This window comes from Nipponia nippon, unplaced genomic scaffold (genome assembly GCF_047370975.1).
Source record: "Nipponia nippon isolate SJK-2023a ecotype South Korea unplaced genomic scaffold, ASM4737097v1 scaffold_1, whole genome shotgun sequence".
In the NCBI taxonomy this organism is placed as follows: Eukaryota; Metazoa; Chordata; class Aves; order Pelecaniformes; family Threskiornithidae; genus Nipponia; species Nipponia nippon.
Genome location: NW_028262290.1, coordinates 830,499 through 856,970, shown reverse-complemented (window position 1 = coordinate 856,970; position 26,472 = coordinate 830,499). Strand labels below are relative to the sequence as shown.

At 65.4% G+C, this 26,472-nt stretch overlaps 1 protein-coding gene across 2 annotated transcripts; it reads right to left on the bottom strand.

Annotated features, from left to right (window-relative positions):
* Nucleotides 1-280: 280 nt before the first annotated feature.
* On the bottom strand, nt 281-26,472 carry LOC104023397 (casein kinase II subunit alpha). Of its 2 annotated transcripts, none has more exons than XM_087733308.1 (13): nt 26,333-26,472; nt 14,243-14,378; nt 11,928-12,039; nt 9,463-9,564; nt 6,177-6,227; nt 5,131-5,190; nt 4,028-4,111; nt 2,716-2,826; nt 2,111-2,212; nt 1,345-1,445; nt 1,006-1,154; nt 681-770; nt 281-594 (listed from the first exon to the last, which is right to left on the bottom strand). In XM_087733308.1, the coding sequence occupies exons 2-13, from the start codon at nt 14,341-14,343 to the stop codon at nt 479-481; spliced, it is 1,179 nt and encodes a 392-aa protein (XP_087589434.1). In that variant the 5' UTR covers nt 14,344-14,378; nt 26,333-26,472; the 3' UTR covers nt 281-478. The 2 variants fall into 2 exon arrangements, with proteins under 2 accessions (XP_087589434.1, XP_087589504.1); XM_087733378.1 differs by having other exon boundaries at nt 26,273-26,406.

Sequence of the window (26,472 nt, the reverse complement as noted above, 5' to 3'; positions counted from 1 at the left end):
GTGTTTCACCGCCCGCGCGCGCCCACCGCCGGCGTCCCCACCCGAGAAGCAGCTGCGGCCCCCGCTCCCCCCTGTTAGGGACATAGAAAATAAATTTTATTATTCATTTTAGCTTTCTACACTGCAGTTGCGTCACTAACCACGATCCTCAGGAGAAGGCTGCAGCTACCGCCGTCCCCCCGCACAGACACAACAGCGCTCGGCCTCGGTCCGGCGCCAGAGAGGGTGAAGGTGTTACTGCACAGAGAAAAAAAAAAAAACAAAACCCAAACCCAAACCCTACATTTTTGCTCTTTTTTTTTTTCCATACTTAACAAAAAGAAACCAAAAAAAAAATAATTCCGGAGTGCCCGGTTTCTGCCTCCGGGCAGGGGCGGGCGGCCGGAGCCCGCGGTGCTGGAGGGGCAGGCAGGCGGGCAGAAGGCAGGCACGGCACCGGCCTCGGCGCTGCGGGAAGCCGGCGGGCGAGAGGTTGAGTTCAGGGCTGGACGCCGGCTGCGGCGGGGACCGGCGAGCCCAAAGCGTTGGGCGAGGAGATGACGGGCGACGCGGCCAGGCCGCCGATGGGCTGGGAGGCGGACATCGAGGTAATACCTGCGCCGGAGAGAGCGAGGGGGTCGGCGGGAGAGCTCGGCGCGGGCCCGGCGCCCCCCGAGACCCCCGCGGGCTCGAGCGCTCACCTGCCAACATACTGGAGGAGCTGACAGGCGTGTTACTGGTGGAGAGTCCAGCCGGGGCGCCGATCCTCGCCGGGTCTTTTGCTATGGGATCTGGGGGGCAGAGGGGAAGGGAAGAGGCGTCAGCGAGGGCTCCCCGCGCGCCGAGAGACGGGGACGGATGGGCACGGGGGGGGTGTGGCCGGTGAGGACGGAGCTGCCCGCACCCAAAAGGCCGAGGAGAACCCGTCGGGGCGGTGACCGGTGCCGGCAGCAGCGAGGAGGAGGCGGGGGGAGGCAGGGAGGGCACGGCGGCCGCGGGGGCGGGCAGCGGCGCGGGCGGACGTACAGAAGTAGGGGTGCTCCATGGCGTCCCGGGCAGTGAGGCGTGTCTGGTGGTCGTAGCGCAGCAGCTTGTCGAGGAAGTCGAGGGCCTCGGTGCTCACCAGGTGCTGGTTCTCGCTGTGCACGAAGCGCTCCCACCGCTTCCGCGAGTGTCTGCGAGGAGGAGGAGGAGGGGGAGAGCTGCATCAGCACCGGACCGCTCGCCTCCCACGCCCGGACGCGGGCCGCCGCAGCCAGTATGGGCAGCACTGGGCCGGTTGTCGGCTCTGGGAGGAGCGAGGCCAGGCCGTGGGGAGGGAGGATTGGGGGAGGGAGGGCAGCGGCACCCGCCACGGCTCCCCACCTGCCGAGGATGTCGTTGAAGCGGGGATCCAGCTCGATGTTGTACTTGTCGATGTAGTCGTACAGGTCCTCCGTCCCCAGCACTTTCGCGATGCGCACGAGCTGCCAAAAGGGCGGAGAAGCCGCAACGCTGAGGGCGACGGCGCAGACGGGGGCGGGGGGGGGTGGGGGTTCCTGCCAGCCCAGGGGCAGCCCCGCGGGTCCCGGCTCCCCCCACCGCGTCCCTCGCTCCCCCGGCGAGGACGCAGCTCAGCAGAGCTTCGTGGCTGGGGAGGGACGCGTTCCCGGCCCTCTCCGGGCTGAACAGCGAAGGCAAGGCCTCGCAGCCCTTCCCCGGGGCGGCGGGAAGCCGTGCGGAGGCGTGCCCGTGCTCCCAGACAGGTGCCCGAGATGCTCCAGGGCCGGAATCCCAGCGCTGGAGCGGAGCCTGGTTTCCCCTCCTGACCCCGCGGGCGGCTGCAGCGGGGAGCCCAGCTCCCACAGACGCAGGTCGCGGCAGGCCCTTCGGCGGGGCGGCCGCCTGCGCGCCCTGCCCGAGCTCACGGGAGCGACACAGCTGGGGAGCCCCTCTCCGCTGTCGCCGCCTGGCTCCGGAGCCGCGGCCCACGAACCCCACCGTGGCAGCAGCATCGGTCTGGAGTGACCGAAATGGGGCTGCGCCTCAGGGAGGGTCTGCGGGATGGGGGAGCGGGCGGGGAGGGTCTGCGGGGTGCGGGCAGGGAGGGTCTGCGGGACGGGAGCGGGCAGCGGGCTGCCCTGGAGCTCACTTGGTCGTAGTTGTCGTGTCCGTGGAAGAAGGGCTCTTTCCGGAAGATCATGCTGGCCAGCATGCAGCCTAAACTCCACATGTCTAAGCTGTAGTCGTACATCTGGAAAAGCCGAGGAGAGGGAGGGGAGGTCAGGGAGGCCCCGGGAGCCACCGGGCTGCTGGGACGGCGCAGGAGGGGGAACGCGCCCCGAGCCCCCTCCGAGCGGATGGCGGGCAGCTCCGCGCTCCGCTTGGCCCAGGACCGTCTCCGACGCAGGCGGCGGGTTCAGAGCCTCAACCACGCGTGGCCTCGTCAGTCACGGGCAGGAAAGCTAGACGCCGACCCGCCGCGAGCTGCCGCCTCAAGGAGGCTGGCAGATATTCTTTTCTATTTGCGCTTTCCCCAATTACTTCACCCCTCGGCGCAGATTACGCCGATCGCTCTGGAGCCTTTCCAGCCCGTGGGAGCCGTAGCGGGGCTTTCGCTCTCCCGCTCGCGTACAGCTGCGGGTTGTAACCCGCCGGGCAGGTGCCTGGGCGCAGGAACGCGCGGGGCTGCACGGCAGCAGGACGCCAGCCTGCATCTCCCCAGCCGTCGGCACGCGGCGCTGGGCCCGGACGTACCTGGTAATCTACCAAGAGCTCCGGTCCCTTGAAGTACCGCGAGGCCACCCGCACGTTGTACTCCTGGCCGGGGTGGTAGAACTCCGCCAGCCCCCAGTCGATCAGGCGCAGCTGGAGGAGAAGGAGAGAGACCACATCGGTACCGGGACCTGCAGCCCCGCAGCTCTCCGCCACAGCGGTGCCGTGCCGCCGCGGCGGCCACGTCAGAGCCAAGGTGGGGAGAGGTGGCAGGGGCATCTCGGGGGATGACGGCACGGCGCAGGCGGTCCGGCGCGGCATCCTCCCTCCTCACGGCACCACTGATGCTCCCCCGGCACCCTCGCCCGGCGCGGGGGCCCACGCCGCCCGCCCCCACGCCACCACCTGCTTCTGCCTCGGGTTCTGCGGGGATTTCACCCCGTTTCCCGGCTCTTTTATCGAACTCAGCGGGAAGGCTTGGAACTCGGGGGCCCCGCAGCCCTCCCCGGCCTCGCTCGTTAAACCCGCGGACGCCGCACGCTCTCCGGTCCATCGGCCAGCTCATTAACACCGACCAACGCCGGGCCTAGCGCCGACCTGCGCAGCGCTGCCTTCCACTCCGGCAGCAAACCATTGAGAATTACTCTGTAATCACGGCTTGCCAGCAGCTCTGTACCCACCGCAGAGAAAACGCATCTAAGCCCCGTTTCCCTGGTTGGCTTACGCCAGAAATCTTATTAAAATCGAGGTGCGGGACATCGACCGTCCCGAACGAGCCTCTCCATTGGTCTGTAATCATCTGGGGAGGAGGACAGCCTGGCGCAGCTCGGGCGCCTGCGGGCACAACGCAACACAGCCGGCCTGACGCAGGGTGATGCCGGGCTGCGACGACGAGGAAGATTTCAAAGGGCGCGGTGCTCAAAGGGCACGGGGGCGTTCGGCCCCTTCCCCTCCGGTAACGCGGGCGGTCACCGGCCGCCGCAGGCTTTGCCCGTGCCGGGCAGCCGCCCCAGCCTCCCGCCGGCCGAGCGGGCGCCTTTTGAAGTCCTTTTTTCATTTGAGGCCCCAGCTGGGCAGTCGCTACAGAGGTGCTAGAAGAAATCTAAAGTTACATTTACAAGCCGAAGTTGCCGCCATCCAGGTGGCAAATAAAAGGAGTTTACTGGGCGCAGGTGCGGGTTTTACGGCCACCTGCATTTCCAAACAAACAGCTGCGATTTCAGCCCCCTCCCTGCGCCGAGGCCTGCAGGGCCCAGAGCTAACGAGGGCCCGGAGGCACGGCTCTCCCGCCTGGGCACGGCCTCGGGAGCGTTCCCCTTATCCCCCGGGAGCCGGAGCCGGGGCCTCGCCGTACCTTTCTGTGCTCGTGGTCAATCATGACGTTGTGCGGCTTGACGTCTCGATGCATGACCCCCATGCTGTGACAGTAGTCCAGCGCCTGCGGACAGAACGGGCACCGTCAGAAAGCCTCCCTCCGCGCGACGTGGAGGCAGGATCGGGCAGAGGGCCTGCAGCCAGGGCGGCAGGGCCGGCGGTGACGGACAGACCCAGAGGCTCTTCTGGGACGGAGCCAGCCGCCTCGGGCAGCCCCTGCTTCGGTGCCGCCTGCCCTAAAAGCTAAGGGGCACGGAGGCGTTTCCCAGGGATCTCCAGACTTTGGCCCTGCGCCGTCGCCTCTAGCGCGGACCCTCCCCGGCGTCCAGCACGCGCCGTCACCTCCGGTCCGCGAGGAGACCGCTAAAATCCTGTGGCACGGGTCCGACCGCCGCAGAGCCGCGTGCCGGGCTCGGCCCCCCGGTGTGACCCCTTGAAACCCAGCCCAAGCCCAAGAGCCGGAGCGTGACCGAGTGGCAGCGAGGGGCCGAACCCCACCTCCCTCTCCAGCCCCAGCGGAGGGGCCGTCGCGCCGAAGGAGACCTCGCTCGTGTCCCGGCAGTGCCTGCTCCAGCGGAAGCCCTGCGGTCGATCCCGGCCGGTCTCTGCCGGCCGGGATGGCTGGGATAGGCAAGGAGCGTGCTGGGAAAGGGTTTCAGCGCCCTGGGGCCCCCGGCTGACCGCCCGAGCAGGCTCCGGCACGGCCCCGGCCCCAGCAGCAGCTTGCAACCAAAGCCACTTTCAACACCTGGTCCCAGCGGAGGCCGAAGTCTTGCAAGAGGAAGCCGGGGAGATAAATAAGATGGCTTCTGCTCCTCAAGGACACGGTGACCTTGCGCTCTGAGCCGCTCACTAGCACGCTCCGCAGCCACCTGCCTCTCAGCCTCCCCTCGTGCGGTGGCCCAAGAAGCCACCCCACGTGGCCGGCCGGGCAACGGTCCAGCAGGGCTCGGTTGCCAAACGGACTCCAGTCGCCACCTCCCGCTCCCACAGGCAGGCGCCCCGGGGCAGGCTCAGCAGCCGCCGTCTCCTGGGCGAGGAGCTTCTCAGGGGCTGGATTTCCCAGCCGCCCCAGGAGCTTACCTTTAGGATTTCGTACATGTAGAACCGTATGTCAAAATCAGATAGCGTCTGGTACAATTGCTGAAAGACAAGAAGCAGGTTAACAAAACACAGCGTGTTTATCCGCCGCTCCGGGCTCCTCGCGGAGGCACCAACGGCCTGTGCCGGCGCGGAACAGACGCTGGCAGAGCCACAGCTCGGGTGCAGAGGCACCAACCGGCCAGACGGTGCCCGGGCAGCCTCGTACCGGCTTCGTACCCCAATTTCCCCACCCGGGAATGGCCAGCGCGCCCCAGGGAGGAGCTGGGCTGACCAACCCTCGGAGCGTGCGTGTGCCCTCCCTGCTTCCGCCCAGGAGGGGACCAGGGAGCTCCAAGACCCCGCTCAGACCCAGCGCCTGGGAGGATCCCATTTCCCATCCTGAGGACGGGGATGAGGATGAGCGAGCGATTCCCCGAGACGGCCCCAAGACAAGCCTCGGGGACGAGAATCGGGTGGGAAAAGGGCGCCATCGGGCCTTGCAGCCTTAATCACTCACTGAAAACAGAACCGAGCAGCCGTGGGCAGAGCGGCGGCTGGTTTACTAACGCCTACCGCCCGGCTCGATAACCCGCCTCATCTCCTTCCACCCAGCCCAGGCTCCAGGGAGAGGAGGCTCAGCTAATCCACCGCTGCAGCCGGCAAATTGGCCAATGCCAGGTTGCGAATACAAGCCCACGATGGCCAACTGCTGGAGCAGCGTGGCCAAGAGGAGACTCGGGGATCCACCGGGATAGCCCCTAGCACCAGCACCGTACCCCTGGCTCTTCCCTTAACTGTAAAATGTAGAAAAGAGCAGCCGCCCGCAGCCCCAGATCCCCTGAGACAGCAACGCCGGCCATTTCTGTGGCACCGCGTGCCTCTGAAGTGGAGGACCCTTCCCTCCGCACCACGAGACAGCGTCGGAGCGGGTCGGGAATCCCCCGGTAGCCAGGGCGCGACGCTGGCTCTGCACCAGAGCTCTCCCCGACGCCCCGCACCATCACCGGGTTCAGGAGGCATCTGTGACAGTGGCGGTGGTCGCTCACCTTGAAGTCCGTGTTGTTGACATGCTCGAAGACCAGGGCAGGCGTCCGAGACTGCAGGACAGCGGCGTCGGTTGGCGAGACAGAAAGACAAGAGAGAGGTTTAGTCTTCCTCAAGGCGGGAGAGCGCAGCCCGGTGTCCACGCTGCCCTGCGTCCGCCTCCTGCCCCCGCCGCCCCGGGCCCTGCCGGTACCGCAGCACAGACGGCGGCGCAAGCCGCCCTCAGGAGCGCTGCCCAGCACCGAGCAGCACCCAGCTATACATCCATCATCCAGCAGCAGCCCTGGCTCACCGGGGAGGTCCCGGTTGAGTGGCGGTTGGCAAACGTGACGCCCATCTACGAGAAGGGCTGGAAGGAGGATGGGGGGATCTACAGGGCTGTCAGCCTGCCCTCGGGGCCGGGGAAGGTCACGGAGCTGATCACTCTGAGCGCCATCACGCGGCACGTACGGGACAACCAGGGGATCGGGCCCAGTCAGTGTGGGTTTATGAAAGGCAGGTCCTGCTTGACCAGCCTGACCGCCCTCCATGACACGGTGACCCTTGGTGGGTGAGGGGAAGGCTGCGGATGGTGTTGACCTGGACTTCAGTAAGGCCTTTGACACCGTTTCCCACACCATTCTCCTGGAGAAACCGGCTGCTCAGGGCTTGGACGGGCGTACGCTTCGCTGGGTAAAAAACCGGCTGCGTGGCCGGGCCCAGAGTGGTGGTGAATGGGGTTAAACCCAGTTGGCGGCCGGTCACCAGTGGTGTCCCCAGGGCTCAGTGCTGGGGCCGGTTCTGCTCAATATCTCTATCGATGATCAGGACGAGGGGATGGAGGGCACCCTCAGCCAGTTTGCAGGGGACACCCAGTCGGGTGGGAGCGTTGATCTGCTGGGGGCAGGGAGGCTCTGCAGAGGGCCCTGGCCAGGCTGGGGCGATGGGCCCAGGCACTGGGTGAGGGTCAGCAGGGCTCAGGGCCAGGTCCTGCACTGGGGGCACAGCAACCCCAGGCACCGCTGCAGGCGTGGGGAGGAGCGGCTGGGAGCTGCCTGGCGGGAAAGGGCCTGGGGGTGCTGGTCAACAGCCGCTGAACATGAGCCAGCAGTGTGCCCAGGTGGCCAAGAGGGCCAACGGCATCCCGGCTTGTGTCAGGAATGGTGTGGCCAGCAGGAGCAGGGCAGGGATCGTCCCCCTGTGCTGGGCACTGGGGAGGCCGCCCCTCGAATGCTGTGCTCAGCGCTGGGCCCCTCACCCCAAGGCGGCCATGGAGGGGCTGGAGCGTGGCCAGAGCAGGGCAGCGAGGCTGGGGCAGGGGCTGGAGCACAAGGCTGGGGAGGAGCGGCTGGGGGAGCTGGGGGGGCTCAGCCTGGAGAAGAGGAGGCTGAGGGGAGCCCTCATCGCTCTCTGCAACGGCCTGAAAGGAGGCTGGAGCCGGGGGGGTCGGTCTCTTCTCCCCAGGAACAAGCGATGGGACGAGAGGGAACGGCCTCAAGCTGCGCCAGGGCAGGGTTGGGTTGGGTATTAGGGACAATTCCTCCCCCAAAGGGCTGTCAGGCCCTGGCCCAGGCTGCCCGGGGCAGGGGCTGAGTCCCCGTCCCTGGAGGGATTTAACAGCCGGGGAGATGTGGTGCTGAGGGCCATGGTTTAGTGGTGGCCTTGGCAGCGCTGGGTGAACGGTTGGACTCGATGATCTTAAAGGTCTTTTCCAACCTAAACGATTCGATGATTCTAGGATCTTTACACCACCACGTACGCACGTGCTTTGTGCATCACCCATCCCAGCGACCAGATCGATGCACCCACCTCTGGGTGCTGATCAGGACCCAGCACAGCCGGCTCAGAGCGAGGCGGGAAAAGCGAGGCAGCTCTTGAGGTCTGGCTGATCACAGCGGTGCCTGCCGGCTTCACTAGAGCGAGCTACGGTTACACCCCGGACGGGGCTCCCGCCTCAGCCCCATCTCACCAAGACTTCACGGAAACTCCGGCAGAAAGGCCCCGGCCACCGCGGCCCCGGCCAGCGCACCCCTCCCAGGCTTCCCAAGCTGCCGCAGCCGAGACGCGTTGTCGGAGACCCCGAAGTTGGAGGAAGCGGACGCCCCCCCAGGAGCCGAGCGAGCTGCGGCCGCAGGTCTCACGCCACGTTTTCGGGCTTGTTTGTGTCGGGCTTGTTTCTGTAGGGCTCTCCCCACCCCTTCCCCTTCTCTTTGATCTCCTTCTCCTCCTCGCAGCGGGACAACAGGAGCCGTCACCTCAAACATCACCGGCGTTGCAGACCCCGTCTGGAAACGGAGCAGCGGAGCGAGAGCCTGTCCCCAGGGCCCCCGCTCGCTGCTATCTCCCCACGACCAGCTGCCTTTCGCGGCCCGTCAGAGGATTAAAACCGGCTCAAACACGCCCTGCTAATTCATCCTAACGCAGCTTTTTAATCAGCGCGGCAGGCGGTACCAAGTCACGGGCCTTGGAGACGTGCAGCCGCGCGGCATCACCACCACGGCTTTTATCAGCCTGCCCATGTCAAACTCTCACCTCCGCTGCCAAAAGCGGGTTTCCCAAAACGCTCCGGCTCCCGCCGAGCGCTGCCTGCCCTGCCGCAGGACCCACCTGAACCGGCAATCCTGCCCGGCCCGCACCGGCCGGGTTAGAAACCAGTGGGGACAGCGGGATACCCCGGCTCCGCGGGGATAACAGAAGTAAAGGCCACCCCTGGGCAAGAGGCGGGAGAGCGGCCAGCGCCACAAAGGAAACAGCGTCTTTTCGGGAAGAGCGAAGGATCGCGGCGCACCGCAGAGCGCCAGAGCAAAGCCTCCCTCTGCCTGATCGGTTCGACGACGGCACAACCCCAACCTCCTCCCGCTCACCGCCCATTCGCCCGCTGCCCGTCCTCCTCGGCCTTCGCAAAGGCAGGGAGCGTCACCCAGCAAACACCGACGCTGCGCAAGAGCCGGGTGGTTTGAAAGCCAAACGACCCGCCGGGCAGAAGGCGTCCCTTGCTCCCAGCCGCTTTTTCGGGACCGAGAGCAGACGGCGCTGTCGGCACAGCCCTCCTCCACCGGTCGCCGCCGCATCAGCCAGAAATCTCTCCTTCCATTTCCACCCTCTTGTCTACCGTCTCGGGGTTCCGAGCGGGGAACGCGCGCGGGGATCATCCCCAGGCTGATCTCAGCTGCCAGACGGGTGCCGAGCGGGCCAGGGAGTCAGTCCGCGCTCCGCAGGCTCCGAACCCACGGGGCGGGAAGGGCCCCGAAGGGCTCCCTCACACCCTGCCAGCTGCCGGCGTCAGAGCCGCCCCTTCCCCGTCCTTACCACCGGGTCCTTCACGATGTCTAGCAGGCTGATGATATTGGGGCCTCCTCGGAGATTCTCCAGGATCTTAATCTCACGCTTGATCTTCTTCTTTTTCACAGGCTGATAAAACAGAAAACGAGAACCAGTTACCAGCAGGCAGACCTCTCCGGCAGGTCGGGCCGCAGGCACCGCGGGGGAAGGGCGAAGGAGCGCCTGGTCCGCCAGTCACGCAGCGGGAAGGGCGACGAGCGGGTGCATTCTCCAGGTCTGCGCGGCCCGCGGCCCACCCCGAGCAGGGCGGGCTCTGCCTCCCGAGGACGGTGGCTCTCCCCTGCCGGGGCACCCAGCGTCACCCGGCCCCACGCCAGCGCCGCGGAGGAACGGGGGGAGCGCGATTCCACGCCTCAGTCACCCAAATCGCCCTGCGGAACGGCACCCTGCGAGCTCAGCCGTCCAACAGCCCTCCGCTTCCAAAGGAGCGGCCTGTCCTGCGCTTGGGAGACCGCCGGGAGATTATTTTACGACAGAAGAAGGTTTTAAAGAGCGAGCTTAGTTTCTTCAAGTCCCAGGTTAAACCTTGGGCTGACGCTTTGGGAACAGCTACCCAAGGAAAGCGTAATCCCGACAAACAGCCCCAGCAGCCGAGCCTGTCCGCGTCTCCGACGCCTCAGTGCTGGCCCCGCACCGGTCCCCAGCCCGAGCCGCCCGGGGAAGTCCCCCAGGCTCGCAGAGCGAGCGCGGCGACAGCTCGGGATGCGCTCGGGGACACCGAGCTGAGCCTCTCTCCTGCCTCCGCGGACGGGATGCCCTTCCTGCCTTTCCGGCTAGCTTTCTGCTTTCTGCTCCCCCACCGCGGGCCGGGCGAGACACGGGGCGAATGCATCAACGAGGACATTTCTCGCCTTCTCACTCGTAACCCGTCCCACGCTTTTCTTAACGGGCCTTTCTGTTGCGCTCCGTAATGGCTGCGCTTCTTCCACCTTCACCGTTTCTCTTGCAAAGGCAACGTGCTTCAGACCGTCCCCGTGCTTTGTAATTACGCATCCTGCAGGCTGTAATTACACGCGGCTTGGTGACACCGCAGAAGTGAGCTCACTATTGCAAGCTGACGAGCCTAAATGCGGCCCGTGAGCCTAATGAGGATGAAATGGGAGAGGCAGGACTGCCGGCTGCCCATCCGTCGGGGCTCCGCGAGCTCGGGGAACCCCTCTGTACCCGTCCTCGTCCCCAGGGCGGGAATCGGCTCCGACGTACAGGCTGAGACATCGCGCGCCACAACGACCTTCCGTCGCAAGACGCTGCTCTGCTCATCCGGGAAAGATCTCTGGGCTCCTGTGTCCTTGCTCGGGCAGGGAGCTGCACCCCGCGAATCCAGCACGGGGATTTCATGGATCGAACAAGCCAGGTACCTGTGCTGAGCTGGTGAGACTGCGACCTGGGCTTTAGGGACCGGGCTGCCTTTGGGCCTGTTTCAGGTCACAACCTCTGCTTTGCTCGGGAAGAAGAGAAGCTCCTTGCCCTGCAGAGGGGCGATGGGCCCAGGCACTGGGTGAGGGGCAGCAGGGCTCAGGGCCGGGTCCTGCACTGGGGGCACAGCAACCCCAGGCACCGCTGCAGGCGTGGGGAGGAGCGGCTGGGAGCTGCCCGGCGGGAAAGGGCCTGGGGGGGGTGGTCGACAGCCGCTGAACATGAGCCAGCAGTGTGCCCAGGTGGCCAAGAGGGCCAACGGCATCCTGGCTTGTATCAGGAATGGTGTGGCCAGCAGGAGCAGGGCAGGGATGGTCCCCCTGTGCTGGGCACTGGGGAGGCCGCCCCTCGAATGCTGTGCTCAGCGCTGGGCCCCTCACCCCAAGGCGGCCATGGAGGGGCTGGAGCGTGGCCAGAGCAGGGCAGCGAGGCTGGGGCAGGGGCTGGAGCCCAAGGCTGGGGAGGAGCGGCTGGGGGAGCTGGGGGGGCTCAGCCTGGAGAAGAGGAGGCTGAGGGGAGCCCTCATCGCTCTCTGCAGCGGCCTGAAAGGAGGCTGGAGCCGGGGGGGTCGGTCTCTTCTCCCCAGGAACAAGCGATGGGACGAGAGGGAACGGCCTCAAGCTGCGCCAGGGCAGGGTTGGGTTGGGTATTAGGGACAATTCCTCCCCCAAAGGGCTGTCAGGCCCTGGCCCAGGCTGCCCGGGGCAGGGGCCGAGTCCCCGTCCCTGGGGGGATTTAACAGCCGGGGAGATGTGGTGCTGAGGGCCATGGTTTAGTGGTGGCCTTGGCAGCGCTGGGTTACAGTTGGACTCGATGAGCTTAAAGGTCTTTTCCAACCTTAACGATTCTGTGATTCTAAGCTAGCTCAAACCTTGGGGACTGAGGTTTTCCTCAGCTAAGACGAGATCGTCCGCATATCACCAGAGCACTCCAGACGGGGAGGGCAGGCAGAGGCGAAGGAGGGGAAGGCGCGGAAGCGTCAGCGGTGGAATCAAACGGCGAGCGAACACACCTACCTTGAGGATTTTCACCACCACTTTCTCATTGTTGGTGATGTTGATGGCTTCAAAGACTTCGCTGTATTTGCCGCGGCCGAGTTTCCGCACGAGCTGGTAGTCGTCTTGGTTGCTGTTTGGGAAACAGAGAAAGAAGAGATGAAGAGATCGCGCCCGGCTCGAAACGCAGCGCCGCTTGCTTGAGAGACAACGCTTCTCCCAAGGGAAGGTCAGGATCTGGGGGTTGCTCCGCGGTAAACGGAGCGCTAGCCGGTCACCACGGTGCCTGGGGCCGGAGAGCAGCAGCTCCTGCCGCGGAGGAACATGCAAACCGACCGGCCGACGACTGGGCAGCGCCGTGGCAGGCGCGCGCGGCGGAGCGCCGGCTCAGCAGTTTCCACCTGGAGATGGCCACCGGACCTCGCGGGCGTTACGGGGAGCTCGGGGACGCACCGCGGCCCTGCGGGCAAACCCTCCCGGCACGCCGAAAACACCTCCGCCGACTCCCAGCACTTGGCGCGCTCCCTCCCGGCCTCGGCTTCTCCTCCCAGCTCTGCTCCGGGTCGTGCCGAGACGAAGCCCTTCCACCTTTCCCGCCCCTCGGTTGCGAAGGGGAGGCGGGGGGCTGTGGGGGACCAGCTCCCCCAAAACTCCAGAGCCCGCCAGCGGCTGGCTAATGGCAGAGCCTGACAAAATACCCCAGGTAAAAATTCCCCCGGGACCCCTCCTTTCTACTGAGGATCTCGCACACCCAAGGATTTGTAAAAATAAATCTTCCGTGCAAGAAATCCGAAGAAAAGAAAGCAACTCGTGCCCGTAAAACCTCCGCGTAACCGAAGTCACCCGAGGGGACTGAAGGAGACAGCAGGAGCATCGGCAATTATTTCTGCTACGCCGAGGAGGGAAGGCCCAGGGCCCCCGGGGATTTGGTACGGATAAACAAGCTGAGGGAAGAAAAGGGAATTACAGGCTGGAAAGCGTGACTTCCCGCGTTGCTAATTAGCAGAGACAACGCGGGAGGCGACTGGGCAGCACCCGAGGAAACGAAGGAGCGTTCGGATGGGCAGCGGAGCCGCAGCACGACCCGACCGTGCCAGGCTGCTTCGCGCCTTCACCGACGGTTACGCTCGGCAACCGCGAAGAGAGGGAGCACGGCGAAGGCCGCGTTACAGATGGGGAGGATTAATTCACCTTTGCTGGCAAGCAGAGGGGAAGGCTCGGGGTCAACGTGAGGGAAAACATCAACTGCAAGGATGGTTTGGGTGAAAAAATACCCCGGGATGCTCGCAGAAGGCATGGAATTACCGTCCCGGAGAGACCGAAGGCTCTGCCTGGCGCAGGGGATCGGGAAGGGGATGAAAAGCTTTTCATTTCTAGGTCACCGGTACTGGCGACCGGCGCGCGTTGCGGCTAGCCGGGGTTCGGCCAGAGAGGAGGGAGCGCGCTGGGGAGGGCTCCTAACCCGGCCCCGGCTGCAGCCCCGCCGACGGCTGCCAACCGCAGCACTGGCACAGCCTCCGTGGTGCCCAGGCACCGGCTGATGCCGCGGCCTCAGATAAAAAGACGTATTTTCTCGATTTTACCACAGCCACCGAACAAAGAGCAGGCTCTGTCCCCGGCGGGCAGCGTTCCTCCAGCCTGGAGCGCCAGGCACGCGGCTCGGGAAGGAAGATGCTCTCGAGCAGGGGAGCGTTTCACGCTGACGAGCGCCACGTTAATACCTGAGGAGCCAACGCTGGCCCTTTGCCCAGCTCGCCGCCGAGCCAGCTGCCGTATAAAACAATCAACTGGTCGGCTTCGTTTCAAGTTCTCAGAGACTCGAGTCCTCAGGGAAACTCCAAAAAAAAAATCGTCACCAGGCTTTCACCTTCGTCCTTTCAAACGCCTCTTCGCTCCAGGACCATTCCCAAGCTTCCCGCCGTTGTTCCCCGTTATTCCCGCCAGCGCCCCGGGGGCAGCAGCGCGGCGGCGGCTGTCTTGACGTAGCCGTCCTTCGCAGCGATAAAAACCGAACCCTCGTCACGCTTCTTTAATGAAGCGCTCGCTTCGGTGCTTAAAGCCAGGCACCCCGGTCTGTTTTAAAAGCTTAAACTTGCAAAGCTGCCGCAGAGCCGCAGGCTCGAGCCCAGGGCGGGCGCCGGACAGTGACGCCGAAAACCGAAATACCGGTCCCCGCTCCGCTGGGTGCCACCCTCGCAGCGCGGCTGGACCGGAGGCTCCGCGACCTGCCCTCCCGCCTTCGGGAGGGCGTCCGTCCCCGCGCCGCGGAGGAGAGCGGCGGCAGCGCTGCGCGCACGGGCCCTGGCGTAGCTCCCCCTCCTATCTCCCAGGCGTACCCCCATTCCACGACGTGCGACTCGTAGTCCCAGTACTCGCGGGGTCTCTGAGTGTTCACGTCTGCATAGACCCTGGCCCGACTCGGCACTGGCCCCGACATGCTTCCACGGCCAGAGGCGCAGTGCCTCAATCACCCTAAAAATACAAACACACATGAGTTGGGATGAGACCAAGGCACACTTGTGAGAGAAAGGGGGAAAGAGGGGGCGCGCGTCGGGGCTGCCGAGCGATCCCGAGTGGAGAGGGGCTGCGGAAAGCGAGGGCGGGCAGGAGGCGGCTTCCGACGGGCTCTCCGGCGCGGCTCGGCCCTGTGGGGAACAGCCGGCAGCGCCGCGGCCCGAGCCACCGGCCCGGCAGCAGGTCTCTGCCGGGAAGCAGGCTCCGGGGTCCGCAGAGCCGAAGGTTGGGCTGTCCTCTTTCACGCCCCTTCCCAGCCCAGTCCGCTCCCCCCCAAACCCCTCTGCCCGCCCTGGAGGCCGCTTAAGCCAAGGGCAGGAACCTCCCTCCGCTCTGCAGCCCCCGGCAGCCCCGCAGCAGGTAGGGGCGAGCACCACCGGGTCCTCCCCGAACCCGCAGCTTTGGCACGAGCCTGCCTCCCCGATGGGAGGAAAACGGTAAAACAGGGATGACAACAGAAGAAGTCGGCAGTGCCAAGATGGGGCCAAACGCCACGGAGGACACGGACACGGAGAAAGGGCCCATCTCAGCCCGGGGACGGCCAGCCCAGCTCTGAACCCCCACCGGCAACGTCCCCACGTTCGCCTCCTCTCCGCGCAGCCGCGGCATCGGCTCAGCTCCTGCCGCCGCCGCCCCGGGCCTCTCCCCGGGCACCCGGCGGGGACGGAGGCAGCTCTTGGCGCCCAGGACGAGCAGAGGTTAGAGCCGGATCTGGCAGAGGCCAGGGAGCTCTGTGCCAAACCCTGTCACCTCCCCAAGGACACGGGGGACAGAGCTCTTCCGTCCCCCAACAACCGGGGACGACGTGAGCCACAGGGACCCCGCAGCGAGACCCCGACCCGCTACAGCAGCAGCTCTCCAGGAGCCCACCGGCCCCGGTGAGATCGCACGCTCTCCTCTCGCTGGCAGCCCCTCCGGTAGTGGCAGCCCCTCCGGTACGAGCCGGAGCCCTCCAGGAGCAACCGTATGGCGAAACGTGCTGCGTCAGCCGGCCGGGCCACGGAGGAGAGGGCCACGAGTCCCGCTGCGAGCCAGCCCAGCTGCTCCCCCTCCTCCAGGCAGCACCCTGGGAAAGGGGATACGCAGCCACAGAAGAAACGTTTCAGCTGAACGACACGGGAAACATGGGCAGGTAGCGAAACCCCGGCTCCCTGCCAAGAGAGGGCAAGATGCGGCGCTGAGCTGGCGCGGGTCTGGCAGCCCTCTGCCCCCCATCCTCCTACGGCAGCGGGAAACGAGCCTTACGGTCAGTCTTTTACCCAAAATGGCAAATATTCCGACACAGCAGCTCCGGCTCTCCTCCCGCCGTAGCAAAATCGCCCGCAAGCCACGGCGCGGCACGGTCGGCGAGGCTATAAATCGACAGGAGCACTGGCCAGCAGGGAGCACCCGGCGCTTATAGGGCCCTTTTTGCCTTTTTAATATCCTGCGCAAGGGTTAATGAGCATCTCGAAAGGCAGATGCTGCAGGCAGGAGTTTTGGGCCAGGTTAAGGGGCTCCACCAGCCCAGCCAGGACCCTGCGGCAGGGTTTGGGGAGGGCGGGGAGGTGTAAAAACCACCCAGGATCCGAAAATGGAAAAATCCCACCAATCTGCAAGTACTCAGTGAAACGGCGCGCGCACGGATGCCGGCAGCGGAGCGAAGACATTCTGCTCAGCAAAGAGCAAAAAGAAAGTGGTTTGGAGGTCGAAAGACTATCCTGCTGTCCTGCACGCAGCGCGGGGCTCCCCGCCTCCGGCAGACGTCCCGGGAAAGTCGTGACAGGAACGGCGCGGGCTCCAAACCAACCAGGAGCGCGGGGAGAAGGAAGAACCAAGGCCGCCGACTTCAAAGAGAACGCGCCAGGGTGCAGGCAGCGTTGGCCGGCGGACGCGGCGTTCCCGTTTATCCTCCCACAGTGCAGTGAGGGAGATCAGCCGGCACCCAAAAGCCGGCATGAGGGGAGGCAGTGCTCTCAAGGCTGGCAGCGGGCAGGATTGGGCCTGCCTGCAAGGCCGACTCTGGCAGAGAGGAGATATTTCTGCTGCGGCATTGCTCACGTTGTGGATCGGGGTGAAAAGTGCTGACGGGGAGAAGAGAACGACTGCAGAGGCATTAGAGAGGGAGAAAAAATAGCAGGAACCTTCCTCAGGGCACGAGGCAGCGGCCGAGGACATAGTCGCAGCGGCCGAGGACACGGTCGCAGTAGCCAAGGACACGGTCGCAGCGGCCGAGGACACGGTCGCAGCGCCGCAGGCTCTGCTCCACGCAGGGGAAACCCCCCGGCGACGCGTGGAGAGCAATCACGCGGGCAGCTAACGAGCCTCGGCTCGGGGGGCTGCCGTCATCCCGCCGTCCCAGGGCAGGAGGAGGCTCCGTGGCCGACCTGCTGCCACATCGCTTACGTGCCGGCGACGACAATCTCCCCTCCGGCCAAAGCAGGCTCGCTCCCCGCGGCACGTTCTCCGGCGCCTGAGGCTTTCACACGTGAGGCTGGCGAAATAAGCCAGGAATCCTGTCGTCCTGTCCCACTTTTCAAATATTTTTAACCTGAAGAGCTCGGAAAAAAAAGCCACCCTCTGTTCTGTGCTACTTTCAGCGGTTTTGTCCCCTCTAAAGGCTTTAATGGAAGCGGTGCGCACTCGGGCAGCCTTCGGCTCCGTGCATCCCGGGTCTCGGAGATGTCAAGCACAGTCGGGGGCTTCGCGGGCTTCCCGCACTTACCGCTTTTAACTCGAACCCACCGGCAGCAGCTCGCCGGCTCCCCAGCACGCAGCCTGCTCCCGGCTCCCCTCCGCAAGAAGCAATCTGTTAAAGACTTTTAAACTAAAATAACGAACGTAAGTGGGACGCAGCGTTTGGCCTCTCTTTAAAAGGGTGATGTCCTTCATCTGTTTCGGTAGCGTTCAGCGCCACCCCTCCTTCTCTCGGCAGCACAACCGAAGCGTACGGAGTGGTATCGGAGAGGCGTTGAGGCGAAAGGAGCCGGCGCGCCTCCCGCCGTCGGCTGAACTGCCCTCTGATGAAGTGTGGGCAGAACAGGCAGCGTCCCTGCCCGGGCAGGCCCCGGCCCCTCAGCACGGATGCGGCCCCCTCAGCCGCCCCTCTGAACCCCTGAGGATTCACTCGCTGCACCACCGCACCGAGTGACACTGCTCCGGAACGGCCCCACATGTACGAAACCCCCGCACTGCCCGCGGGCCACCGGCATCCCACCCACCGCGCTCACTTCCGAGGCGAGCCCCGCCACGGCTTCACAGCCCCCGGCGAGACGCCTGTAGCCCCAGACGAGGCCAAGGCCACCATCGTCCTCCCCTGGAAGCCAGAAGCGGCCCTGGGATGCGCTGTCGGAGTCCTGGGGCCGCCGGTTACTCTGCACCGGGACGGCACCGGTCCCCTCCGCCCGCTCCTGCACTCCTCAGGGGTAACTCGGTGAGACAGCGGCTCCTCTCATCCCAAAACCCTTCCACAACCGCTCTGCAAACGGGAAGCGGAGCAGCCGGAATGTCGCCGGCTCTCCCTCGTGCCCAGGCGGGTGACGCCACAACCCCGTCCCTCCGGACAGCCCTCCCGCGGCCGGGGGAAGCTCCGACTCCACCTCGGCTCCCCAGCACCAGCTCGGGCAAAACGCCGGCCTTTCACGGACGGGGAGCTGGCAGCACGAAGCCGGGGACGGCTGGGCAAGGCCTCGGGAACGCGCGCTCCGACCTCTCTCCCGGTTGGGAAATGCTGCCTGCCCCGTCCCGCGGCACACCACCGCCCTCCAGCTGGCCCCGGCCGACCGGCGGTGGTCGGGGGAACCGGCACAGCCCTCGCCAAGAGCGCTGCCCTGAAATCCCCCCTGAGCGCGTCTCCCCCGCGAGGCAGCGTCTCTCCAAATCCCTCTGTGCTGGGCTTGTCCCGCTGGTCACAGCGCCGGCTCTCCTCGGCCAGGACCGTGCCGTCCGGGCTCGGGGAAAAGCCACAAGCCTTCACGGCACAATACAAACTCACAGCCGATGGGATTTTGGAGAAGGCGGCAGAGAAAGGCAAGCCGAGCACGCAGAGACAGAGAGCGAGCGCTTCATATCCGCGCTTCCAGCTCTGGGTAACAAACCGGAGCGACTCGGTGGACTGAAATGAGGAGGGAAGCGGCTGCAGGGGAAAGCGAGAGGCCAGAAGCAGCCTGGAAAGGACGGCCGGGCTGGAAGCCCCGCAGTGCCGCAGGCTCCGGGACGCTCCCAGGTCCTCCCCGAAATGGAGAGGGGAGCTGGGGGAGGAGAAGCCCCTTCCCCACAGACCCCAGAGTTCCCTCAGGGAGCGGCTGCAGCCAGGGACGCTTCCGAAAGAGCGGCGGCTGGAGCCCACCACCGCCGAAGGCACGCGGCCACGGCGAGGGCGGGTAGGCGAGACCCAGCAAGGCTCGCCATCACTCCTGGCCCTGCGCAGAGCCGCAGCTCAAGGCAGGCGACGTCGAACCATGCGGCAGGAGGCAGGCTGAGCACCGAAACGCTCCTGTGCCCGTCACTTCTGCAATCTTGGGCCGCTCTGAAGGGAAGACGTGCACGGTGCCTATAGAATCACTGAGTCATTGAGGCTGGAAAAGACCTTTAAGATCATCGAGTCCAACCGTTAACCCAGCGCTGCCAAGGCCACCACTAAACCATGGCCCTCAGCACCACATCTCCCCGGCTGTTAAATCCCTCCAGGGACGGGGACTCAGCCCCCGCCCCGGGCAGCCTGGGCCAGGGCCTGACAGCCCTTTGGGGGAGGAATTGTCCCTAATACCCAACCCAACCCTGCCCTGGCGCAGCTTGAGGCCGTTCCCTCTCGTCCCATCGCTTGTTCCTGGGGAGAAGAGACCGACCCCCCCGGCTCCAGCCTCCTTTCAGGCCGTTGCCGAGAGCGATGAGGGCTCCCCTCAGCCTCCTCTTCTCCAGGCTGAGCCCCCCCAGCTCCCCCAGCCGCTCCTCCCCAGCCTTGGGCTCCAGCCCCTGCCCCAGCCTCGCTGCCCTGCTCTGGCCACGCTCCAGCCCCTCCATGGCCGCCTTGGGGTGAGGGGCCCAGCGCTGAGCACAGCATTCGAGGGGCGGCCTCACCAGTGCCCAGCACAGGGGGACGATCCCTGCCCTGCTCCTGCTGGCCACACTGTTCCTGATACAAGCCGGGATGCCATTGGCCCTCTTGGCCACCTGGGCACACTGCTGGCTCATGTTCAGCACGCCCCTACTTTCCATCCGCTCCAAGGGACCCTGCAGGCTCCATCCCGCCGTGCTGCTGGCCCCCCCTCGGCACAGGGTTACCCACAGGGCTGGCTCAGCGCAGGCACCCGGATCCCCCTGGACACAGGGGATTTGGGGCAGCCAAAATGAAGAAATTCACGCTGGGCTCCAGCCGGAGCTCGGCAGCACCTTCACCATCGCGTTCAGAGAGGAACGGAGACACGGTGTAAACCCACGGGCCACGGCAACGGAGGCGAGAAGGCTGAAAACATCCCGAAGATTAAAAAAGCACCTGTACACACAGATTTATCTGGTTTAAGAAGGTACAGGAGGAGTCTGGCGAGTGCCACCAGCCAAAATTCCCACCCTGGGGTCGGCGCAGCCCCTCACGCCGCCGAGCTGCTCTCCGGCGAGATTTTAATAAGCGCAGAAGCAAAGAGACCAACTTTGCATCCTCCCTTAAACTCACTGGCGAGTCAGGAACGTTCCCGGCAGCGTCTTCCACGCACCGCGCGAGGGGGAAACCAGGAAAATACTGCCGCGGGAACACGATGGGCCCGGGAGGCTGCAGGGAGAGCGGAGGCACGGGCGGGGAGAGTCGGCTCGGCCGCAGCTCCTCAAATACCTGATTGTGGGGCAAAATGGCAGCGGTCAAAGCCACAGGGCAGAGGCCACAGTAGGAAGAGGAAGACGAAGGCCGCCTTCCCCCCTCCCGACAGCCTCAGGAGCTTTCGACCAGCCCCTCGGCAGCGTTTAGCAGCGCGGCAGCACGCTCGCCCGCCGGGCTCGTGAGGACGGCCGCCTCCGCACGCCCCAGCGAGCCGGGAGCCTCCCGGAGAGCCCAGGTTCAGGGAAATCCCGAAGGAGATCCCTGGGCCGCGGGTGCTTTCGGATGCCAAGGCCCCTGCTGACAATCGGCGCTGGGCAGCGATACAGGCAACCGCTCGGACACCAGCTGCTCGCCCCCAGGAAGGTAAAACCACGGTACGGAGCAGGAGCGACGGAGCCGTGCTGGTTTATATCCGAGCTGACAACGCTGCAGAGGCAAAACGCAGCAGGGAAAGCAGGGACGGCTTTTTCCAGGAGAGATGCTGCCTCTCGGATGGGGCCGATCGCTCCGGCTCCCGACGCTCCGGCTCCCTGGAGGGGTCAGGAGCAGGGAAGAGCAGGGAAGTCCCTGCCCCGTGGCTAGGGAAAGGGATACAGGGCTGAGATTCAAGGCAAGAGTTAGGGATCCAGATCGGATCCAGCCTGCGGGGATAGAAGGTGATTTTCCTTCTGTTCCCAGCCGCCGCACCGGCCCGGCACACCAGCAGCGGCGGCAGCGCACCAGCGGCTGCGGCACACCAGCGGTGGCGGCGAGGGCACGTGGAGTGTCCCGCTTCCCCCACCTAAAGGGATTGCAGCCCCATCACCCGACCTCTGAGCAATTAAAAACACTTAAAATGGCCACAGCTTTTTAAAAAATCTGCCGAAGCCCCTCCTCGGCAGCGGCTACTCGGGAACGGCGGGGCCGGGGTACGGAAAGCCCTCTCTGGGCCATTTCAACCCCCCATTTCAAACCCCGACGCGGGAGAAGGCCGTAACCCCTCACTTTCCGAAGCAGGGACTGTTTCAGAGCCCTCCTTCAGCCCCAATTACTCTAAAATTCAAAACCGCTCAACTCCCGGCGGGACCGGCAGGCTCCCAGCTCCGTCCCCTCCCCGCTTGTTACGTTCCCCTCATCCCCTACACCGAGCACAACGGCTTTCGGCAGGCTACGGCTTTCGGTCTTGGGGTGACAAAATTTTGCAGGCCACAGGCAGAGAAGGCTGAATCCCGCCGGAGCCCTCGTCCCTCCTGCTGCGTCTCCGGCCCCGCGTCTCTTCCCTCGCTCCGGCTGCTAACCGGGCATCTACGCCGGCACAGCGCAGGCAGGGCAGTGCAGTGCAGGCAGAGCGCCCTGCCCCGGTACTGCCTGCGTTGTCACCCGAGGCCGCGGGCAGCTCCACCTGGATCGGGATGCGGGTCCGGGAGCAGTTTGGCCGGATCAGGATGTGGGTCCAGGGGAAGTTTGGCTGGATCGGGATGCAGGTCCGGGGGGAGTTTGGCCGGATCGGGATGTGGGTCGGGAGGAGTTTGGCCGTCAGCACATCACCGTGCTGAAATCCCGCAGCCGAGCCGGTTGACTGCAGCCGGCTCAGGTTTCCAGCCTGAAATCCCAGCGCTGGCACCAGCGCATGGAGAGACGGACCCGGCGTTCCTGCCCGCCCGGGGAAACGTGCCCTTAGTCACCCTCCGACGGAGGAGCCTCTCGAGCCAGGCACTCAATAACGCACTTCTCCTTTAAGTCGCTGATTGCTCCGCTCCATCCAAAGCCACAGCGGCGAAGGGTCTGGAAAGGCGATGGTTTAGGGTGAAACGGCTCGTTGGCCTGGCGAGGGTGGGCTCAGCTGCCTCCGTACACAAACATTGTCGCTACCCTGCGGCTCGCGAGGAACCGCGGCCCCTATCCCGCGGGATCAGAGAGTCATGGAGTCACTGAGGTTGGAAAAGAGCTTCAAGATCGTCGAGTCCAACCGTTCACCCAGCGCTGCCAAGGCCACCACTAAACCATGGCCCTCAGCACCACGTCTCCCCGGCTGTTAAATCCCCCCAGGGACGGGGACTCAGCCCCTGCCCCGGGCAGCCTGGGCCAGGGCCTGACAGCCCTTTGGGGGAGGAATTTTTCCTAATACCCAACCCAAAGCTGCCCTGGCGCAGCTTGAGGCCGTTCCCTCTCGTCCCATCGCTTGTTCCTGGGGAGAAGAGACCGACCCCCCCGGCTCCAGCCTCCTTTCAGGCCGTTGCAGAGAGCGATGAGGGCTCCCCTCAGCCTCCTCTTCTCCAGGCTGAGCCCCCCCAGCTCCCCCAGCCGCTCCTCCCCAGCCTTGGGCTCCAGCCCCTGCCCCAGCCTCTGCCTCCTCATCCTCTCCCCCCCTTTCCATGTCCTGACCTGGACCCCTCGCCTCAAACCCTCTCCCATCCCCTCTCCGATCGCGCTCGCCTCCAGCTCCTGGCTCTGGCCTCTCCCTGCCGTGTTTTCAGCCGCGCTTTCACGCGCCCCACAGAGCCAGGTCCTGCCACGGCTGCGCGGCACCGCGACAATACGAGCCCTCCCGTCCCCGAAGAGCGGGAGCCACCCGAGTCGTCCCCAGCATTTCAGCATCGTCGTCCCGTTGCCGAAAGACTTCTCCGAAGAGCCGCAGGGCATCAGGTGCCGCCGGGAGAAAGGCTCGGAGGGAGAGCGCGCTTGGCCAACGCCGGGCTCGGGAGAGGAGAGGAAGCAGCAAGGGGTCGATATCCTAAAATTATCCTAAATTTTGACATTTCTGCGTCGCACGGCGAGTTTTGAGGTGGCTGGAACAAGCAGGGAGATTTCAGAGGAGGAATCGGCTAAAAACCGCGACAACGGCGCCTTCTTCCCCATCGGCACCTCCTGCGGCCAGCCGGGAACGCCGGCGAGAGCACAGACCGGCAGCGCGGCACCCACCAGGGCACCTCCCGGCACACCAGAGCCACCGAAAACACCGCACCGGGGTGCCGCGGCCTCCCTCGCACCAGCTTCGCTGCATTTCCCGCGACGGCGGTTGAAAGGTTTTGCTCTTCCTCCTCGGCGATCCTTGGCAGACGGGGATCCCTCCCTGCGGGACGGCACCCGGTTCCACCGCTCACCGCGAACCCAGACAGACGTTTCCTAAGGGAGACGCTTTAAAAATTCATCGTCGGTGCTGGCGAAAGGGTTTGGGATCCTGGTTCAGCAGGTGCCAGCCGGAGGATTGATCGCGATAGCAAGGACGGGGCTTCACACGAAGGGGCTCCCGGGCGCGGCTCGGGAAAGACGGATTCATTGATACAGGAAAAAACTCCGAGAGTTGGGACAGAAACGGGCTTTGCGTTGGTTTTGCCTACGCGGTTAACGACCGACTGCGCCGGGAAGGGCCCGCGCGGTCCCCAAAAGCGGGGGTCGCACCCGCCCCTGCCTCCCCGTCGGTGAGTGGAAGAGAATTTTTAAAGTACAACAGGAGAATCTGGTAAAAGATTGCCGGCCGTACCGCGCTCACCTGCCCCAGCCCCGCTCCTGCCGTGCCCACGCATGGCACGGCCTCGGCTGACACCGGCCGCTTGGCAGGCCGACGGCATTGCCCAAAGACACACGTGGAGCCCGGCAGGCACAGGCAGCGCAGGCAGCAGCGCCAGATGCCCTTCCCTCCTCGCAGCCCCCCGCGGTACCCCAGCACCAACACCCACCGGCGGGTCACCGCGTCACCCGCGCAGGACAGGGGCCGCCCCACGGTGCCGGGCACCTCCGCCCACACCGTCTCCTGCCCCACAGCCCCCCGACCGTGCGGGACCCCAAGGCTTGGCGTTCACCCTCCCACCCCACGCACCCCCATGATCACCCTCACACACCCCCACAATCACCCTCACACACCCCCCACACGCACCCTCACACACCCAGACACCTCCACGTTCACCCTCACACACCCCCACGTTCACCCTCACACACACCCCACACGCACCCACACACTCCCGTGTTCACCTTCACACCCCTCACACTCCCACACACCCCCACGTTCACCCTCACACACCTCCATGTTCACCCTCACACACCCACACCCTCCCCCGTGTTCACCCTCACACACACACACCCCCACATTCACCCTCACACCCCCCCCCGTGATCACCCTCACACACACCCCACACATACCTCACACCCCTAGGTTCACCCTCACACCCCTCACGCACCCACACCCCCCCATGTTCACCCTTATATACCCCTCACACACCTTCACACCCCCATTTTCACCCTCACGCCCATGTTCACCCTCACACCCCCTAGTTCACCCTCACACACCCCCCACGCTCACATCCACCCACGCTCACCCTCACACCCCTCCCACACTCACCCCCGCACAGAAGCACTCACACACCATCACACTCACACCCACCCTCACACCCGCACTCACCCACCCTGGCACACCCTCACCCCACACACACACTCACACACCGTCATGTTCACCCTCACACCCCCCGCACTCACACATCCACGCTCGCCTGTACTCACACCCCCATCACACTCACACCCTCATCCATCCTCATGCACACCCGCACTCACACACCCACTCACACACACCCGCACTCACCTGTACTCACACCCCATCACACTCACACCCTCATCCACCCTCACGCACACCCGTGCTCACACCCACACTCACCTGTACTTACACACCCCCGCACTCACCCTCACACTCACCCTCACAACCCCACACGCTCAGACACAATCACCCCATCACACACACGCACTCACACACCCACCCTCACACCCCATCACACTCATCCTCACCCCCACACCCCCCCACTCACCCTCGCTCACTCACACAGGCTCTCTCAGCCCCACCCTCACACTCACACCTGCATTCACGCACCATCACAATCGCACTCACACCCACTCCCACACCCCATGCTCACACTCGCACCTGCACTCACACCCCGCCAGGCTCACACCCACCCCCTCACACCATCACACTCACACCCACGCCCTCACACCCCACGTTCACACCCACACCATCACACTCACGCCCCCACGCTCGCACCCCCTCCCGCACCATCAGACGCACACCATCACCCCCACACCCCCAGGCTCACACTCACACCCACTCCCACGCCATCACATTTGCTCACTCCCACACCCCATGCTCAGCCCCACACCATCACACTCACACCCACACTCACTCACACCCACACCCCCATGCTGGCATTCAAACACGCACACTCCCACACCCCCGCACTCACACTCACCCAGTCACTCACACCCCCATGCTCACAATCCCACACTCACACTCGCACACCCACACACCCCTGCGCTCAGACTCACACCCCCACACCCCCGTGCTCACACCCGCTCCCACACCCCACACTCACACACCCACACTCGCCCACACTCATACACCCACACTCAACACACCCCCAGGCTCACACCCACACCCCCACGCTCCCACACCATCACACTCACACCCTCACACCCCACGCTCACACCCGCTCGCACACGCACGCTCAACCAGGCTCCCACACCCCACACTCACACCCACACTCTCACACCTCATGCTCACCCCCACCCCATCCCACACCCGCTCCCACACCCCACACTCACAATCACACCCCCCACACCATCACTCCCACACCCCACACTCACACACACACCCCCCCACACCATCACACTCGCACCCACTCCCACACCCCACACTCACACCCACTCCCACACCCCACACTCACACCCCCCATCACACTCACCCCCCCCACACACCCCACACCCACTCCCACACCCCACGCTCACCCACACTCACCCCACACTCATGCAGCCACACTCCCACACCATCACCCTCACACCCCACACTCCCACACCATCACCCTCACACCCACACCCACTCCCACACCCCACACTCACCCACGCACCCACACTCCCACACCATCACACTCACCCCCACTCTCACCCCCACCCCCTCACACCCCACACTCACTCCCACACCTCACACTCACGCACCATCACACTCACTCACACCCACCACCCCCCCGCTCCCCCCTCCCCCCAGACCTTCTCTCCCCTCCCCCACTCCCTCCCCCCACCCCGCGACGCCCCGCTGCCCCCTCACCGGTGGGGCCTGGCGGGGGCGGGGGCCGGGGCCGGGGCCGGGGCCGGGGCCGGGGCCTACCTGGCCGAGCGCCGCGGCCCGGCGCTGCGGGGAGGGGCGCTGCCTCCCCTCGGCCGGGGCTGACAAGATGGCGGCGGCGGCGGCGGCGGCGGCGGCGGCGGCCTCCGAGCGGGACCCGCCGGGGCGGCGGGGGGCGCCAC

Bases quoted from the DNA above. Each gene is read 5' to 3' on its own strand.
- LOC104023397 (XM_087733308.1), bottom strand. From the start codon at position 14,343: ATGTCGGGGCCAGTGCCGAGTCGGGCCAGGGTCTATGCAGACGTGAAC. The intron at 6,228-9,462 runs GTAAGGACGGGG...GCTGTCCTGCAG, and splicing joins ACATCGTGAAGGACCCGGTG to TCTCGGACGCCTGCCCTGGT. The intron at 2,213-2,715 runs GTACGTCCGGGC...CGGCTTTTCCAG, and splicing joins AGCTCTTGGTAGATTACCAG to ATGTACGACTACAGCTTAGA.